The 18,596-nt window shown below is 43.8% G+C and overlaps 1 protein-coding gene across 2 annotated transcripts in view; it reads right to left on the bottom strand.

The window, feature by feature from the left end:
- The window catches only part of LOC144139467 (uncharacterized), a 30,377-nt gene that overhangs the window by 10,274 nt on the left and 1,507 nt on the right, over nt 1-18,596 (bottom strand). The window contains exons 1-4 of one of the 2 annotated variants that reach the window (XM_077671802.1): nt 14,535-14,622; nt 14,332-14,430; nt 1,161-1,278; nt 968-1,087 (exon numbers count right to left, since the gene is read on the bottom strand). In XM_077671802.1, the coding sequence (XP_077527928.1) occupies nt 968-1,087; nt 1,161-1,206 (166 nt within the window). In that variant the 5' untranslated portion in view covers nt 1,207-1,278; nt 14,332-14,430; nt 14,535-14,622. Of the gene's footprint in view, nt 1-967; nt 1,088-1,160; nt 1,279-14,331; nt 14,431-14,534; nt 14,623-18,596 lie in introns of those variants that run through there. The other variant, XM_077671803.1, reaches the window with a different exon arrangement.

Below are 18,596 nucleotides of genomic sequence, written 5' to 3'. Positions count from 1 at the left end.
TCTGACACCACACAGAATGCTGATGGTTTGGAGCATCAATTGAAAATATTCACTATACCCGGCATTAGATATCCAGATTCCATAGAAATTATTCACTACACCGGACATTCATATCCATGCATATGAGCAGCGTTTCAGGAATGGTGGAGTGGACGGGATCAGACGAGTCGCCAAGGATTTTCTGATTCATATGCCCTTAGTGTTTTGCGCCTTAGACATCCGAATTAATCAAGACCGCAGACTTAGGAAGTATTCAGTATTCAGGAAGAATTCATGTTGTGTTGGCCAAAAAAACAGTGTTGCATCGAGAATGTATAACATAAATGCTGTCGGATGAAGGTGTACAAACAGTGAGCAAGCTCAAAATGCTAGTGTTTCGGACATGTGGCAAAGTACGCAAATCCTCGTTGCATTTGACGCGCATCGGTTCAGCCACAACTGTATAGATTTTACCCCTGAAAATATTCACTTCTTCAAGGGTGAAAAAAGGCACGAATTCCTAATTGCCAAGTTTTCTGTTCATTGTGACCAAAAATCTTTTTTAAACCAAGATTGCTTAATACAACGACTGGAAAGATGGTGATTCTGCTTTACTAGAACGACGCAGCACTGGACCGTTGACGCAAGATGCCTTTAAAATTTAAAACCTCTAATCTTCACAAGTTCAGACGCAGAAAAAATGTCCCACTGGGTATTCGTCTTAAACACCAGCGTCTTCCGGGTGTAGAACCCTCGCTGGAGAGCGCTCCAGGTTTCCGGAATGCGCCTACTCTAAAATCGTGCGAAACAGTTGCACCGATAGTCAAGCACTTGCTACCCACTTGAGATGTATACATTAACCGCTAGCTGTGCGGACACCCCATTGCGGCCTTGTAGCTACTCCTTGTGATGAACGTAGGCCTAAAGTTGACTGAAGCTCTGGAAGATTTTGTGCAATGCTTTTGTCCCCCGTGGAGGACGTGCATACCTCCCTTCCTGTCCTGGCGTTGCTGGTGGTCGTGGCTCTCAGGAGACCCCGGCACTTCGTTTTGTTGATTCTCACGGAATGGGGCCATCTCGGGAAGCTCGTACTGTCCCAGCACCACGCCTGCACGAAATTCGGCAAAATGCGGAAATATTGCAGCCAAACTTTATTCTCTAGTTTTCCCATGTTGTCTTACCTTTGCCATGGTCATCGCTCCACTCACTCGACGACGAACAGCCCATTTTTGGTCAGGTTCAGAATCCGCTATTTTTTGGCTCTTCAGAACCATGTATATTTCCCCGTGCCGTGAATGCCTGCAGAGAACACTTTATTCTTGTTCACCTCAGCGAAATAAAAAATCAGCGATGTCGAGCATGCAACACCAGTGTATACATTACGCCCTTACACATATTCTATTATTCATTTTAGTGTTAAAGTTGAACCAATCGGACACCACTAAAAACTCTTCCTACGACGGCTCAATAGGACAAATTCGGGACAACAGTCTGAACATTTGGCTGCACAGTATGATCTACAGAGTGCTTACTCATAAAGCAATCGCCAAATTGAAGTGATGTGGTGGGATGGTATTCGCAGTGCGAATCAACACTCGTAGTATAAATTTAGAAATTACTCATTGCGTCCTGTATATAAAATTTGAATCAGGTGCACATTGTATTTATACGAAATACAATTTTCCTAACACACAAAATATGTTAGGAAAATTAAAACAAACTTTGAGGAATAAAGAAAAACAACTGCAGGAAAGAACTGCACATCAGGAAGAGAGCACAGGCACAGCGCTGTGTGCGCCTGTTTCATTTGTGTTCCTGGTGTTGTTTTTTGCCCTCTTTTGTCGCAAAATACGAACTCAGCGAAGCTTCCTTTCATGGCTTTCATGCATAACCTTCGGATAAGCGCGGCGAAGAGAGGTAAGAAAGGCTTCTTTGTTTTGAAGATGTTTGCCTTTGTGAAAAATATTTTGGATTCAAATAAACAAAAAAATATAACAAGAAGACAACCAGTTCGTTGATGAAGTGTTCCGAATATCAGAACTGCTTATTGCCCTTGTTTCGGGCCAAGCAAAAGCGGGATATTGCTACGTTGCGGCAGGAGAGATGAGGCGAACGATGGTTGATGCTGAAGCACTCTATTTACAAAATGGTGACCATGGGCATGACGGCACCGACTCCTGCTCCGTGCGACACCTGGCTTCTTCTTTCTCTAGGACCCCATCTTGCGCTGCGCGCTGCGTATTCTATTTCCTTCTGGTGATAATATCTCCTGTGAGTGCACAGTTACCATCAATGCAAGGTAGCTGAATGCATTGATGGCTACTTAACAAAGATTGCTTGATCACCAGAATTGAGCGGGAGTAGGTCACTGATAAGCCCTTGCTCACGCAAGCATAATGATATTACCGTCTGCCATTGTTCAACCCTCGTGACTCTGTGCGTGAATCCATAACATGGGCCCCGGCTTCGAATCTCCTTCCCTTCCTAGTAAGGTACGGCACCTTTTCAATCATTATGATGCAGTGAATGGAAAAGCATTGGGGTTTAATTTGCGAAACAGTATGTCAGACTGACTCCCTTCTCCGCTAGCCAACCAGCATCCGCAGGACATAAAGGTACAACTCTACAAACATACCATACACCCCGATTACGCCACCAAACGCACCACACAGCACATCCAAGATTGACGTTTGAAAAGCTTTCGACCATATATGCCACACCCACGTCCTCTCGGCCGTCAGTGATAGCCATATTGGTGATGATTTCTTCTCTTCAATATGCAATTTAAGAGCTCCATACAGATCTCTCCGGCATTTATAATCTCTATAAACACCTTCATAAATCACACCGTGCTCAGATGCGGACAGCGAAGGCATCGTACAACAGGGACTATCTTTTACGAAACACTACCTCGCACAAAAAACCTTATCTTCTCCTACCATAATTCCCAGCCTTACATACACATACCCTCAAAAAACACCTCATCCCATATAGGGTTTACAAAATCTTTCCCAATAGGTCATTCCACACGATATGCAGACGCGTGAACATATTCTACCATATGCGCCGTATGAGTGGGGTGGTAAATGTTGAACTACAGCCTACTGTTTAAACATCATTTGAAACCAAGAATCACTGCTGGAGATGGCATTGCCACAGCTGTCCTTAATTCACACGCATCCTAAGGCACCCCGACAAATTTGATGAATGAAAAACGGACGTATTGAACAAAAATTCCTGTACCACATTCATACTCCATACCCACCTCTTGCAGAAGGCAAGACTTTACTCCTGCAGTAACATTACCATAAAATAGGTACCCACCCCACTAATCACCCTAACAAGCGCAAGCACATGAGCTGGCCCTAGTGGCAGTCACCCAGGTCTCAGTGTGGACTCCCACTTGCCCAAAGATCCCAGTCTCATGTCCAGCAAAGAAAGCCTCCTCAATTATTTCGACATTGTTGGGTGTTATAGACACGCAAGGCAGCACCTCCCACAAAATGCTTAGTTTGCACGACAACACGTCGCCACATACCTGAGACTACAAATAAAGTCTACCTCGCCCTCGTCATGGGAGGCCGTCCTGACTGACCCAGACTTCACATTACCAGAACTGTGCCACCTAGCGGAGGACACAACATTGCCCCGGCATAATACGAGAAGACTAGCGCAGGGACCATTGAACATGTCGAAACCTTCAAAAAATGCCCGCCAATTCATCCTGTGAAGACGGTTGTAAAGCGACACCCACAATGATTACTCATGCGACGTCACTTTAATTCACACATGTGGCTCTACAAAGAGTGGAACAAGAGTGAATTAAAAGAACTCAACCACAACCTTCATTATTTCAAAGCAATATTTTTTGCTAGGGTTAAATCAATGCGTGATTCATGAACAGTGGTTGGTTGAGTTGTATTGGCCCGTGCGCCTAGCGGTGGGAGAGGTCGCCTGACGCTAGCACATGACATTCAGCGAGAACGCCGGGGGTAAAGACGCAGATGTACTCGTTGAGTGCACCGTCGGTCTACCCCATCTCAGCGTGGGCTCGTTGCGAAATTGGTATGACAACGGGCTCTCGTTCCGTTTCTCTATTCATTCCAGGTTCCATTCCAGGTTCGATTCCAGGCGGTGACGGCAACTTCGTTTGTTTGTTTTCGGGAGTATTCTGATGACACCAACGGTCCCGACAGAACCATTGGGGGCTAGAGGTAATAAGTTCGCTTTAAAAGTACAGTTCAATTTAATGCTACTCATTGCCTCTAAAATGTCCTTAAACCCGATAAAGCAACAGTTGGACGTAGCTTATTTAATACCATTGTTTTTAAGGGTACCCGATGTAAGGTCCTTTCCCGAGGTCAGTGAGTGAGTGAGTGAGTGTTGTTTCGTGAGCGGACATGCATCAAACTTTCGGCAGTTTCCCCGCTTCTACGGAACCATGCCATATCAGAAACAACAAAACCTTCTATTCATCACTGAGTTATGTGGCTTGCAAAACCGTAGCAAGAGACCAGACATAGCTCGTCGTGTAATCTAGTGGCCGTGGACAAAACAAATGTCCTCGGCTCACAATATCGGATCCCGAAAAAAGGCCTGCCCTGTCCAAACGCCATTATCATAAATACGCTAATACTTCCAACAACGGCATAATTTTTTTCTTAGGGACATTACTTTTAAGGTATACAAGCTCCCGGTTAAAAGTGATGTATAAAATACTTCATGGTTCATGCCTTATGTGTACAAACTTATCAGCGCATCCTCTACGCCGCAATTTTAGAACTTTAAAAGCCAGGCACCTCTGAAATCTACTTCAGGGAGTGAGAGATCATTAATTTGAACAGTGACTGTGCGAACATAACACCCTTCGTGCCGTTTTCAATACTGGTCAACGTTACACAGCCCAATTTTGCGCACATTCACGGGCTTGGCCATCTTTTGCCAGATATAGCAAAAAATACCAGAGCTCCGCGACGTAAAAATGGCCTGCTTAGAACGTTTTGTATTTACTCCAGCTGTTCTTTGTCAAACAGCATGTATTGCTTCACTTGGTGGAGTAGTATGCCCCCGATGTATTTTTGTATATTTGTATTTTTAGCGCTCTTAGTTTATCAACCATATTTTACTTCCACTCCGATTTATTTATAGGCATTTCTGGCGCAATTTGCCCCTTGATGGTTTTGCGCCAAGAAAACTAATAATAATAATCATCAAAAACATTTCTTTTGTGCCTCAATGAATTAACTACCCGATCAGTGGGTCGCATTCCTTTCATTGGCTGAAGCAAATATAAGACCAGGATTGACTCACGGTTGCTGACATCTCACTTCAAAGTTTTATTTTATTGATCGTTTTCTTGCTTTTTTTGTTTTGTACCAGCCCTCGACTAAATGTTTCGCACAAAACCACAATATACAGTTCTTTTATACCCACAGGCAGAACTTTTTTCCACCTTAAAAGAAGAAAATCTACGACCGTCGAGCCTAGAAATTTCTTTTGCCTAAATGAAAAAGTCACTCTACTTTCGCAGTTTTGTGCTCTTGGTGAACTAGCACAGCGTGTAATAAACAATAATGGTAATATAAACCTAACAAAATAAAAAATAATATAATATAATATCCGTTACAAGCGCATGCAAAAAAGCTTTTACACTGTTCTGCCGAGCAAGAAAAGTAGTCAACTAGAAGATTCATTCGTCTCGCCTAATTTGTAACAAAAAATGTCGCTAGCTCTACAAACGGCTAGCCAAATCGTTTGGAGGGTTGCTAAAGCAACTACCCAAGGGTGACAGTGCTTCTCGAACGGAACCCTGAACAGAACATGCTTACTCGATTGCGCATGCCTGAAAAAACTAGACTGCGCTGCAATTTGGCTGCATATGCATGGTGTCCGTTTCTTCCAACTGAAAATTTTATTTTAGCAGCGGAGCTATTGTAGGTGGATAATTTTCTGGAGCCTGCTGCAGGTCTTGCGTCAAACATGGGCGGGAGCAGGTTCCCTCAGCCGCCCGCAGCCTTGCTGAAACCGGTTCCTAGACCCACCATTTGGTGGCGCAGTGGCCTCCCAGGAGCGGGTTCCTCTCCCTCCCACTAGGGAGACGGAATGGTAAAGGAGCCTCCCGCCGCTGATGTTCAGCTGGATTTTTTTTTTTTTTTGCACCAACCATAGAATTTGCGTGGCGACAGCGCTGCGATTCTCGGGAGAGCGCCTGTTTACATTGCAGCCGACACAGGAGAGCCAGAGTTCTGCTGTTTCCATATATTTTCAAATTAGGGAACTGAATTTAATTTTCCTGCTATTTTGTGTGATATCTATTAAGTATTCTGACCTAACTCAGCCCAAGTGGTTGAGCGCATGCGTACTAAGTAGCTGCGGCACCCAGAAGACACCCGATATAAAGATGCGCCTGCTATGAGCGCTCCGCAGGAGGTAGCAATTTTTTTCGCAAATCGTGACAAATATAGCTTCAATAAACGTGTTAGGATTGCTTGGGGGTCAGTGGGACTCTTACTAAATGGTGTGCAGCGGATGAGCGGCAGCTACACTAACGGACATGCCCAAGGTGACGCGAAGGCGAGAACTCTACATCCGCCTAGCCAAGAAAATATTTAGGTGCAACTTATTGTCTCACCACAACAAGAACGCATGGCGATGAGCGCTAGAAACGGCGGTGGATGTTGTGCTTTCGTGGTGTTGCACCTTTCCCCTCAACGAAGCATTTACGCTCCCAGAGTTGACTTCTGGCGATATATTTTTTTCGCTCGCTTAAATAAGTCCGGGGTATTTTGTTATCATTCACTCTGTAATGAATAAAGTTTAGTGTTCTTGTCTACCTATAGCGTCATTCTAGATCCTCGTCCGGCTAATCGAGGCACGTGAGCTCCTTCAACCCGAACGTGGGGGAGCTCTTTGAGGATCAACACCCGGTTGCTATGACACCGAACAGACAAAAAGCCCCCCAAAATTCCACGGGGACAATAAAGACTCCAGACATCCCGTGAAGGCGAAAGCGGGGCGATACTGATTACAACTTTTTTCTGCTACATCTCGTTCGCGCCCCTTTCCTCGCTTTCGTTTCTTTGTCTCCTCGCGAACTACTTTGACTGAACTCTTTTCTTCTACTCACGCACTATCATGGTAAGGGTATTATTCTGCAACTTTTTCCTGTTCCGAATTTATAATTTTCTGAATTTTGTAAATGGAACACTTAAACGCTATTGCTATTGTTCATGCAGGTACTGTGAAGGGCAAGTTTGAAATCACATCAGAACACACATTTTCGTTTTACATTATGTTTACAAAGAAAGTCATTTTCAGGACCGGACAACAAGAACACGCCTTCACCCTATGTATGATTTTTCCTTTTGATTTTTGTGGTTTTAGTGTCTTTGTCCTGTTTTCTTTCTGTTTCAATTTTTTTCAGGCTTGAAGATCCCGTTGAAGAAAACTAGACGACCGAAGCAATGCGGTAGCGAAGCTTTCGAAGAAAGGGTGGTGTGGGTTACTTCGATCCAAGTAGTTTAGCACATTCATGGGAGACGCTCTGGACACATAAGTCGCCGCAATTAATGACGCGTGTGCTGTGCAAGTTTGGCTTTAGATTTGTTATTTATTCCAGGTCTGAATGCGCAATAAACCTCTTTTCCACCCAAAATGCGGACGTCATAGCTCCCGCCACAACGCTATAAAGACAAGAGCTGAAGGATCAAGCTCGCTAATGGCGGTCGCGGATGCAGGGATGATGTGACACGAAAGCAGAGGCTCAGGGTGATTACCAGATGGCCACAAGGCAATACCAGAGTCCTTGGGACGCCAGGAAAAATATGTGACTTCAATTCTGGGCCACAGCCCACAAACGTATGGTTGTTCACTAGCAAACGCGATTCATGGATGGTCGTATATATTATGTGTTGCCAGTACCTCTCCTCCCCGCCCAACAAGGTGTTCGTAAGAGGCAATGTCCCGCCCAATGTATCGTTACGCTTTCTTATCGCTGACGAGGCTCTTTGTTGTTATTCACTCACCGCTGAAAAAGCTCTTAGATTTCGGAAATCGCCTGGCGCCCCATTCAGCAACCCTAGTCTGCCAAACCTCTGCAGCTACAAATCTGACAACTTTCAATTACCGCGCTTGCCACTGAGCTTATTTGTTTAAGTTTCGAGGTAGGCATTGCGTCTGAACATGTGCTCCACTCCTAAGCTCGGCAGAAATTGTGCTTCGGCGCATTGGGACTGCAGAACTTTCTGGAGATAATTACGTGTCACCCAAGCAACACACAGCATAAACGCAAAAAGAATGAGTTCTAATTTTTTTTTTTGGGGGGGGGCGTTTTTTTGCGTTTTTCCATTTTTTTGTCTTCATAACGATAACATACACCAGCAAATCACCAGCCAGGAGGTACAAGAGCTCATGATTTGCCACTTGGGAGTTTCCAGAGCAGGCCGAACTTCAAGGTATTAAGTTGTGTTGCATTTATTTGTATCTCTCAGAGGTTGGTGTCTAGATTATGCGATATTGATGTACTTTGGATCAGTCGCTGCTTCAAGATGACCATTATATTCTACATTAAGTTGGTTTCGTCTCTACGAGTTTTACGAAAAAATTCCCCGCATTTCCCCGAGGGGAAGAATGTGAAAGGGCGAATGCACGAGTTGAATTTGCGCGGTTCGGTAATGGTCGCGAAAGAGAGATCACACACACACACACACACAACTACAAAGAAAGAAAGATGCATTTATTCACAGACACCTATTTGTGTTGTCGTTGTACTTGATTGCTAGAGCGGATCTCAGCTTTGAAATTTCGTGTCAGTACTCCTTTAAGCGGGTGCATTAGCCCTCTCACGCGCGATTCCTGGCCAATCCCGCACGTGGGTATGTGCCATGTCAGCGGCCAGGCAGCGCGCGCCCATCTCCCCCCGTTGCTAGGGAAGACGAGGAGCGCGAGCACCCGCAGCTGTTGCTATGCGGACTACGGCGGCGGACGATTCAGGCTCGCTTAAGAAGTGCATTCGCACTTAAAACGGCGCTCAGCATGCGTCCTTAAACACTCTGCCTTGAGCTCTCTAGCACTTGAGCTCTCTAGCCGGAACTAATGGCGGCCCCAACATCTGCTGCAGGAAAATTACGTCTTCTAAAATACCCCGTGGCAGGTGTTAAACCAAACGAAGCGGCACGCAATGACAAGCAAGTGATTTAACAAAACCTGTACGCTGGCGGAACAAAGAACATCATGTTCCACGTACCATAAACATCAACGGAATGGTTGCCAAAATGGCAAATAAAACACAACGCTATGAATGAAAGTGTGTATCTATAATACAAAACGTCGTTAGTAAAACCGTAGTAGCACTGTGGGGGCACTTTACCATACGCAAGCTTCGGAGCACCGACAAGGTTTCATTGAAACTCAGTTAGAAGCGCCTGTCCTGTGTAGTGCTTCTCTTTGTCCCGCGTTTTTCTGCGCTTTTAGTTACCATGTTAGCATACGGAAGCAATGAATTTCAACTTGCGGATTTTACACGCCGATTTTATCTCCTGCGGACGAGGCCTCCGAACTAAACTTGACTGCTTCCGAGTACTCAACATGCGCCGAAATTTCCACATGAGGGCGTTTTACTTTTTCGCATCGAATAAAAAAAAAATCTGCGGAATTTCACAGAGGTGTCTACTTAAGCCGTTTATCTATACAGTCGAATATTGTTACTACGAACCCCACATTACGAATGTCTCACATTTACGAACATTTTCAATATCCAACCCAGATTTCGTATATTTTCAATGTAAAAATATTTCAGAACTGCGATTTTCAGCTTAGCGCATATTTTAGGATAACGCACGTAATGTATTTTCACCGTTACCGTCGAGGAACATCCATAATACGAATTCGGGTAAAGTAACAACGCCACAACTCTCGCGTTAAGCTGAAACCGCCGTTTCTGGGTGCGCTCTCCCAAGTGGAGTAGCTATCATCATCGCCAGGTTGTGTGCCAATTGCTAGCGCCACCACAAAGCTGTAGTTTAATGTGCAGTAGCCTAGCCAGCCTAGCTGAGTTTGCCCCTTTTCTCTCTCGTATTGGGTGTGTCAGTCGGTGGCCGATGGGTCGTTCGGTTGTTTCTCACGCTACTGACGTGTGCGGGCAGGTATGTCTTTGTTGTGAGTGATCTTTCTGCGAATTTTGTGCGAGGTCCAACGATGAAGGCAGCTAGCCACGCAGTTAAGAAGCCGCGACAGTAGTCATCGTCGCGGTATAAACGAAGACGTCTGGGGGTCGCAGAACACCGAAGAAGATGCGATACTGTAAAAAATTGATATTCCACTGCACATGAACAAAGTCTACACTTTCATCGGTCACTGCGATGATGTACCCGATGAGGTGTTGCTCAGAGTGGAATCCGTCGTGCGTGCTGAACTCGCCGGAAGAAAATAACTGATTTCTTGAAATAAAGCTACTTTGAAGTGAGTGCAACGTTTTGATTTCAGAGTTTGCTTGTCTGCACACGCGAATACTTTCAAGCTACGTCATTTTCACGCCTATGTATGAGCCCTGGCATATAGCCACAAGTTTTTTATTACAACGATATTTCAAAATAACGAATGATTTTGAGCGGTCCCGCGCGGTTCGTTATATTGAGACTTCGCTGCACTGGGATGTGTTTACGGCCAAATATGGCTATCCGCCGGAAAAGCCGTTGGATTACTTTAGTCTTTTTAAGTTCTCTTTCGTTTGTTTTTGCCAATGATGTACATTTATACCATTACAGCGATAAAATGGGTCAACTTCGCTAATCATGTATTTTTTTACGAAGAATAAAGGCGTGCTGAGCAGTTTGTTCATTTACGCTATTTGTAGCGTTCAAATTTGTAACGTGGTAGAAGGCGCATTTTTTAAGTGCGAATGCACTTCTTAAGCGAGCCTGAATCGTCCGCCGCCGTAGTCCGCATAGCAACAGCTGCGGGTGCGCGCGCTCCTCGTCTTCCTCCTCGTCTTCCCTAGCAACGGGGGAGATGGGCGCGCGCTACTCTCCTCCTCCTCTCTCCGCTCAGTGACTGCAGGTGTTGGGCGCCTCCTCTCCACTTCGGGCGGGAGAGCTCTCGCTCGCGTAGCGGGCGCTCCGCATTCCGACGCGTGAGGGCGCTCGTGTAGCCCTCGCCGTAACGGCGGGCGCTACTCTCCTCCTCCTCTCTCCGCTCAGTGACTGCGGGTGTTGGGCGCCTCCTCTCCACTCCAACATCACGATATCCACCGTAATCGCGCAATCAACAACCGTGCATTCGCACTTACACACTCTCCCCCTCGGGGAAGTGCGAGGGAATTTTTTCGTTTTGTCCGATAATTTTTGTTAATTTTTTTTCTATTTTTTTATTTCTTGGTTTCTAGAAATTATGTCCCAATAATTATCTTCATATAAGCTATTGTATGGATTAAAGGTGTTACTTCCGAAAAATGTACTTTTTTGTCGAAATACAGGGCATTACATGGCTCGCCGTATTGGGTATTTTTAATTTCGTATTTTGAACATGCCTTTATGGCTTTTCTTCGTTTATTTTACGATTTTTGGTATAGATTTATTAGACGCACAGTTTTGATTTCCGTAGGATCAGTTTTGTTAAATTTTATTTGTTTAGTGTTTTTTATTTTTCAAAATTCTCTCCAGCCGATTATCTCCATTTACGCTATTATAACGATCAAAGGTGGACCTTCCGCCAAATCTGCACTTTTGTGGAAAGACATACGTTAGACGGTTTGAAATTTTGCCATTTGTTATTTCGCGTTTTGAGCGTTTTCTTGCGGAGTTTTTTCGTTTATTCTGCTGTTTAAGCGGAAATGCATAAAATGCATATTTTTGGCTTTGTCACATTTTAAAATCTCTTCATTTTTCTCTTTTTTTGTTTTTCAATTTTATGCACTACCAGTGACCTCTAATTATTTGATTATAACTATTAACGGTGCCACTTCTGCCAAATCTGCATTTTTATGGAAATACAGGGCGTTACACTGTCCCGGCAGTCGAGGTACTCGCAAAGAACTCTACGCCTTTTAAAAAAACGGCCATTGGGACCGGGACCTAACCCTCGACCGTAAATTCAGCACCAGAATAGCCACTAAGCCAGCGTGGCCGGCCATACGCAAATCCCGCAGCGTATTATGTGAGTTCGTCACCAATCCATATTATCATCATCAGCCTATCTACGCCCACTGCAGGGCAGAGGCCTCTTCCATCGATCTCAATTCATCTAGGTCCTGTGCTATACCCTTAATATAGGCCCACGGTAACAATTGTATCCGTGTTTTAACAGAAATACCGCAATAACACAAGACCACGGCGTCTAAAACGTGAACAAATAAACAAAATTTAAATGACGTTACAATCAGTTGAAGCAAACTTCTTGAATGTAGACTAAGTGGTCTTCAAACTTATGCGTAAGCTCGTTGATAGGAGGAAAACACAAACTCTAACAACAAGAAAAGAAGAGACAAGCCGCAAGAACTCGTGGCTCAGTAGTGTAGACAAATTTACGAGGGCGCTCGCAGGAAAATAAATGAAATTGTATACATCACTCGTGATTTGCCATGTTCCTACTTATCGTCATCAATTTTAGTTTTCCGACCAAACGAACAAAATCTCAATATGAAATCACTTTACGGGGATGTCTCGGACGTGTGCTCACTGAGCCTAACAGATGTAGACCACGAAATAGCTTATAGATTTTCAATATATTAGAAAGCACCAAATGTGACGCAATCACTATTTTGCAGCATCCGGAGAGCTGGTCAAAGGAAATAAATGTTCACTCGACTTATGAAAATTTAAATAATATTGATCTTCTAAACGATTATGTGTTCTTATGTAGCACACGCTCTCCAAATAAAATTCAAGTGGAAAATCCTGAGGCACTTGCTTCTTCGGGCTAATCAGTGTTTTGCAATTCTTGCTCGGGTTGAGAACCGAGATCTCGAAGACACAAAATGTTTTCACGAAAATTGAGCTGAAGCCATTCTTCTAGACCCTACTTCATTATGCCTAGAACGCGCACTTATGCTCTCTCCTGCTGTGTCGGGCCAACCTTGAAGATCCATGTGCTCTATAGCTGAGAAATGCTCTCATGAGGTTCTCTTGAAGCACAAACAATCTTCACTGCGCACAAAAACGGTGCCAAGAATATAGGCTGATTCGTTCACATACAGCGCATTTGTTAATAAACATTTCACCACCAAGAGATCAAAAGTGTAAACTAACCTATTAAAACAAAACTAAAACGCAAAGCGAAGCTAGATAAACGGTGGCATTGCAGTCGACCAGTTTTTAATCTCCCATGTTTCCTTTCGAGAACTATTGCCGACATTGGTTGTTTACAAACCAGGCTAACCACGGTGACACCTGTTTATTGCACAATCCAGTTTTTTTGTTGTCGCAATAAAGCTGGATTGCTGCATATTTTAGCTGGGGGTTTGTTTTCGCTTGCTAATACCCAGTATGCAGGAATTAGGAAATTAACAAAGGTGGGGTGTGATTGAAGCAGAGTTTACGCACTGAAACGCCGATTGTGTATTCATTGTAACCTCATAAGGCTATTTCCGTTTAAGACATTTTGCTGCGTGTACGCCGTACATCTGTGCATTTAGGGCGCAGGAGTGGACATTTCGAGTTCTCAGTGCATCATGAGAAAACATTTGCAATGGTAAGACCCAGGCAACTACATTTACCAACTTCATTCAGAGCATAGTTTATTATTTAATTTCGAAAATCGTGAAAGTCATTCTTTGGTAATTTCTAGTGAAACAACTTAACGGACGACCATTGTAACAGCATGCGGTGGGGAACAACATACGGAGAGTGCCGCAACATGGCATGGACCCTCAATTTTCTGCACCACAACAGCGCTTGTCCTCTCACCTTGTTTGTTTGAAGCGTCGATGCTCCCACAACCTACATTTCACTTATAAGGTGCACATAGATGACTTCGGAGATTTTTTTGTTCTCGTCAAAAACCTGTGTTCGGAAAATGTTTTTGTTCGGAAAATTTTGAGGTTAGTTCGAAAAAGTTATGAGAATAAGTTGGTCCAATTTTTGCCGTGCGGCATGTCTTCAGCACCAAAAACATAAGCTTAATTTGCCACGACAATCGTAGGATACTTTGTCCCCCTTTTTAAAAGCTTTTCGAGCTGTATTGGTATGGCGGATCTAGGTGTCGCGCACACTATGCCATGAAAATAATCTCGCCGCTCCTACGGTACGTATTCTCTGTTTAGAGTTTTCGCCGGTGGATGGGCCTACGTGGGTTCAACTGATGGCATTAAAAGTTTAAAAGTGGCGTGAATTCCGTTTGTTTTGGGCAGCTTGGGCTTACCTTTGTGTTAACCGGACAACCGTGTTTTAGGCCAATCCCACGCGGTGGCCATCCACATGAACGTGTGCCGGGTGACGAAGGTGCGGAAGCTGGCAGGAGCTGCGTTTAGAACATGGCGGACAGGATGTGATTCAGCGATTGCGGAGCGGGCTCTGCGAGAATCAAACCTTGGTAACGGAACTACCAATAAATGTGTGCTGTACCGTGGACTCAGTGTCGTTCTTGGAGACCGCGTCCCGGGTACTCGACACCTGGCACATTGCCTGTAGCGAACTTGATCCAGTGAAGACGATGCCGACACGTTAAATTCCGGCTGCGCGGAAGTGCGTCACGAGTAACGGGACGCGGTCTTATCGGAAGGACGGGAAGCGGCATTGCTGTGGTGTCTGATTGTTGAGCAACGCAGCAGACCTCTAGCGTGCCGGAGGATGTTCGTGATGATCGCACTACATGAAGGAGGAAGTCGGTATTCCTGAAGGCACCGGCAGGAAACTCTTTTAGGCTAGTAGCATTTTTTCCTCAACGTCCAGTTTAACGGATGAACAAGAATGCTTTCTTCTACACCACATCACCACCTATTTCGTCCAAAAGGTTGTCAGTTAAGGAAGGTAGAAGTAAACTGAACAACTCTGTGAAAGCTGTCACCATGAAAACGAAAAATGCAAATATTAATGCGGGTGCATTTGATGCCGAGTACCCCCCCAGCCAGGATCTTGTAGCGTACTGCATTTTTACAAAAATGCAGATATCGCAGAAGTTTTATTTGCAATCGATTTAATTGCGTAAATGGAGACAACTGGTCGCATGATATTTTGAAAAACTGAAGAGGAGGAGGAATAAACATTTAATTGAGCAGTCAATGTTGTTATTATAAAAATTGTTCAAAAATACGGAAAAGGGCGAAACGTGTAACGCCCTACATTTTCACAATAATGCAGATTTCGCGAAAGCTCCACCTGTAATAGTTTTACCATCAATAGAAATAATTGGTCGAATGAAAGTTTGAAAAGCTAAAAAAATAAAAGAATAATAATTACGGAAAATGGGGAACCGTGTAACGCTCGGCATTTCCCCAATAATGCAGGTTTTGCGAAAGTTTCAAAGGTATTCGTTATAATACTTTTAGTATTGGTCGGAAGAAATTTCGAAAACCTGAAAAATAACATAAATTATTTAAGAATCACGGAATTGGCAAAACGTGTAACGCATAGCGTTTCCACAAGAATGCACATTTCACAAAGTTCCAAATGTAATCGCTGTAATAATGTAAATGCAGATAATTCGTCAGACAAAATTTTAAAGTGGTAAAGAAATTATAAAGCTATAAATTAATTGCTGAAAATGGCTAACCGTGTAACACCCCGCATTTCCACAATAATGCAGACTTAGGGAAAGTACCACGTGGAGTCGTAATAATAGCGTAAATTGAGGTAATTGGTCGAACGAAGTTTCGAAAAAATAGTAAATAACAAAATTGTGAAAAAATTCAGAAAATACAAATCGCATAACAACCTGAATTTCCACAATAATACATATTTTACGGAAGTTCCATCTATAATCGTTATATCGGCGTAAATGAGATAATTGTAGAAAGAAAATTTTAAACGTTAAAAAAATAACAAAAATGTATAAAGAAATAGGATAAATAGGGAATCGTTGAAAGCCGTGCATTTCTATATTAATGCAGATTACACAAAAGCTCCTTCTTATTCGTTATAATAGCCTCAACGGAGATAATTGGTTGGACAGGATTTAGAAAAGCCAAAAAATATGGCTGGAACAAACTCGCACTCAAGCAAGCGGCATAAGAACGCTACGCATTAATAGATAACTCCGCGAACTTCAGCAGAATTTTTTTTGCAGAACTACGGAACATTTTTATACTATTCTGGCATTTACTGGCCATAAAGGTATAGGGTTAATAGCTGCGGACCCGCTGGAACAAATTATTTTTCTCAACCGAAGCTGCGGCCGCTCGTGAGTTATCTGCTTAAATAATTTTCCAGTGGAACTGCTTTGCTTTACCCTCAGCAAGCGAAGGTAGTCCAGAAAGAATATTAGTGAGTGGGCAGGATGTGCACTTGGTGCAAAAAATGAACGCGGTACCGCCCCACGCTCCCCTCAAGTCCAGTACCTTGTTACGAGTGCAACACAAGCAACACGGAGCACTCTCTTTATTTGTGCTTTCGTTGTTGTTGTTCATGCTATTTTTCTGTCTTCCTTTTCGTCTATTTGCATTCTGTATCGATTTCTTTTTTGCTCTCTGCGTGCACTTCTCTCGCCATAATTTAGACTTTTTTTCTCCTCCTTGTGCGTTCACGTGTTTTCTCAGCTAGCCGCTTGCATGGCCTAGATTTCTTCAGCTGTCTTTCCTGAATGCTGCATGCAGCAAAGAAAACTGTAGCGGAATTTGTTGGCGTTTGACTGCAAATCGAAGGGACGCTTTGACCCTCTAATTTCATTCGAGGGTAGTGCGGAACCATTAGCCCGAAGGATAACTCACATTCTGCTTGTCGTTATCTTTAATTTTCTTTTGGGAAGGGAATGGTACCCTTATTGCCGACCTCCGCCAGTCACGTTCGTTTCCCCACCTCCACCCTTCCTCAAAAAAAGAACGGCACTTGTGCGTAAAAAACAGTGCTTTATTAAGCGAATCTTATGTGAGGTGGGTTATGGTTAGATTGGAAACTTTTTCTCGGTCATAAAAGTGCGTGGCTTTTGTACTACGATTGTATGTCTTATGTCCATAAGCAAAACGTTCCTTCGAAGCACGAGGCCTTCCATGCATACGTCCCGGTGTGTGTGCAGTTGGCATGCGGTCAGCGATGATGTCGGACGCCTTTCAAAACATGACCTGTACCTCATCATTAGTTAATAAAAGGCGCTATTTTGGAGACCAACATGATTTCAACTTCAAGCTGTCAGAGCGCAAGGGCTCACGGCCGATGACTAAGCATCACAGTCGGCAAACTGAATACACTTTATTTTCTCTTGATCAGATACATCCCCTAATATAGGCACGCATTTAAAGTAGATTAGTTATGAACAGCCACCATATGCAAGACTAGAAGAGTCTCAAATAGATAATAAAAATTTCTCATTTCTTGCCACAGTGCGACCTGCGTCATCCCTGTTATGCTCGTAGGGCCCTGTCTTTGCGGGTTTGCTGGTCTAGTTTCTTCCGGCTATGCCGAATGAAGAGAAGTAAAATCTATCATTAGAGAACGCCAACTAGCCTTATACACGCCACCGCTGCTCCAGAGAGCCACCGGAAACTGGACTAGCAAGCACACGGAACGCCGACTAAGAAAATACTGTGCAAACATGAACATGGCTGACGCGGGTGCAGCAGGGGATAACCTTTGATATACCTTTACGTCTACCTGACTGTCCACTGAACTCGGAAACAGCGCCTAATAAATATTATCGCTAAAAAAAAAAAATCCAAAGGATGATATGCGAAAGCTGATGCATATGATTGAACGATCGCGCATCAAATTCTGAGTTATGCACACTCACAACAAAAAATGCTGGGAATCTTAAACTCTCTTTGACAAACCCCGGACTCTGATAAGCCGTCTTTGTCGATGCTCAACTGTCTTCAACTTTTCCGACACCCTCACCGCACTGTGGATTCAACACTACCGGGCAAACGACATAATAAATAACAACTACGCAACAAAAATAAAAAAATAAACTTTATCAAGCGATACCGTCTTAGCACAAAGACATGAACGACCATTCGGCAAAGTGTTCAAATGCGTGATTCAGTTTTCTTCTAACCCCTTGACCGCTACAGCGGCTCTGGTGAAGAAGAGTGGTGACCCCTAACGATTTTGTCTCGACTACCACAGCCTGAAAGATGCCATGGAAAATGGGGCGTACCCTTTACCAAGGACTGAGGGCGCACCTGACTGCCTTCACTCAGTTTCCTACTTTTCTTTCGTGTACCTACAGTTCGAACACAGGCAGATTCTTATGCATGCCAGCGACAAACACGATTTTAGTTAGATAAGACGGTCACATAAGACGGACTTTACGTAGTTACGGTCAGATAAGATGAACCATACGTTCACTCATATGCCTTTTTAACCTGTGAAATGCAAGTACCAGCATCGAAATGTGTATATATACCGTTTTGCTGGCACTGCACAGCATTATATCAGCAGGTACAATTGGGATTACGTCGGAATTTTAGGTCGCACTTTCGATTAAAATTTGCATAACACACGCCTAGTTTTTTTTTGCTCTGTGCACATACAAGT

The sequence above is a fragment of the Haemaphysalis longicornis genome, unplaced genomic scaffold, assembly GCF_048455015.1.
Source record: "Haemaphysalis longicornis isolate Haplotype H1 unplaced genomic scaffold, Haemaphysalis longicornis Haplotype H1 scaffold_5, whole genome shotgun sequence".
NCBI classification, from domain to species: domain Eukaryota; kingdom Metazoa; phylum Arthropoda; class Arachnida; order Ixodida; family Ixodidae; genus Haemaphysalis; species Haemaphysalis longicornis.
The sequence above is the reverse complement of the archived record's forward strand: the minus strand, read 5'-3'. Positions and strand labels throughout refer to the sequence as shown.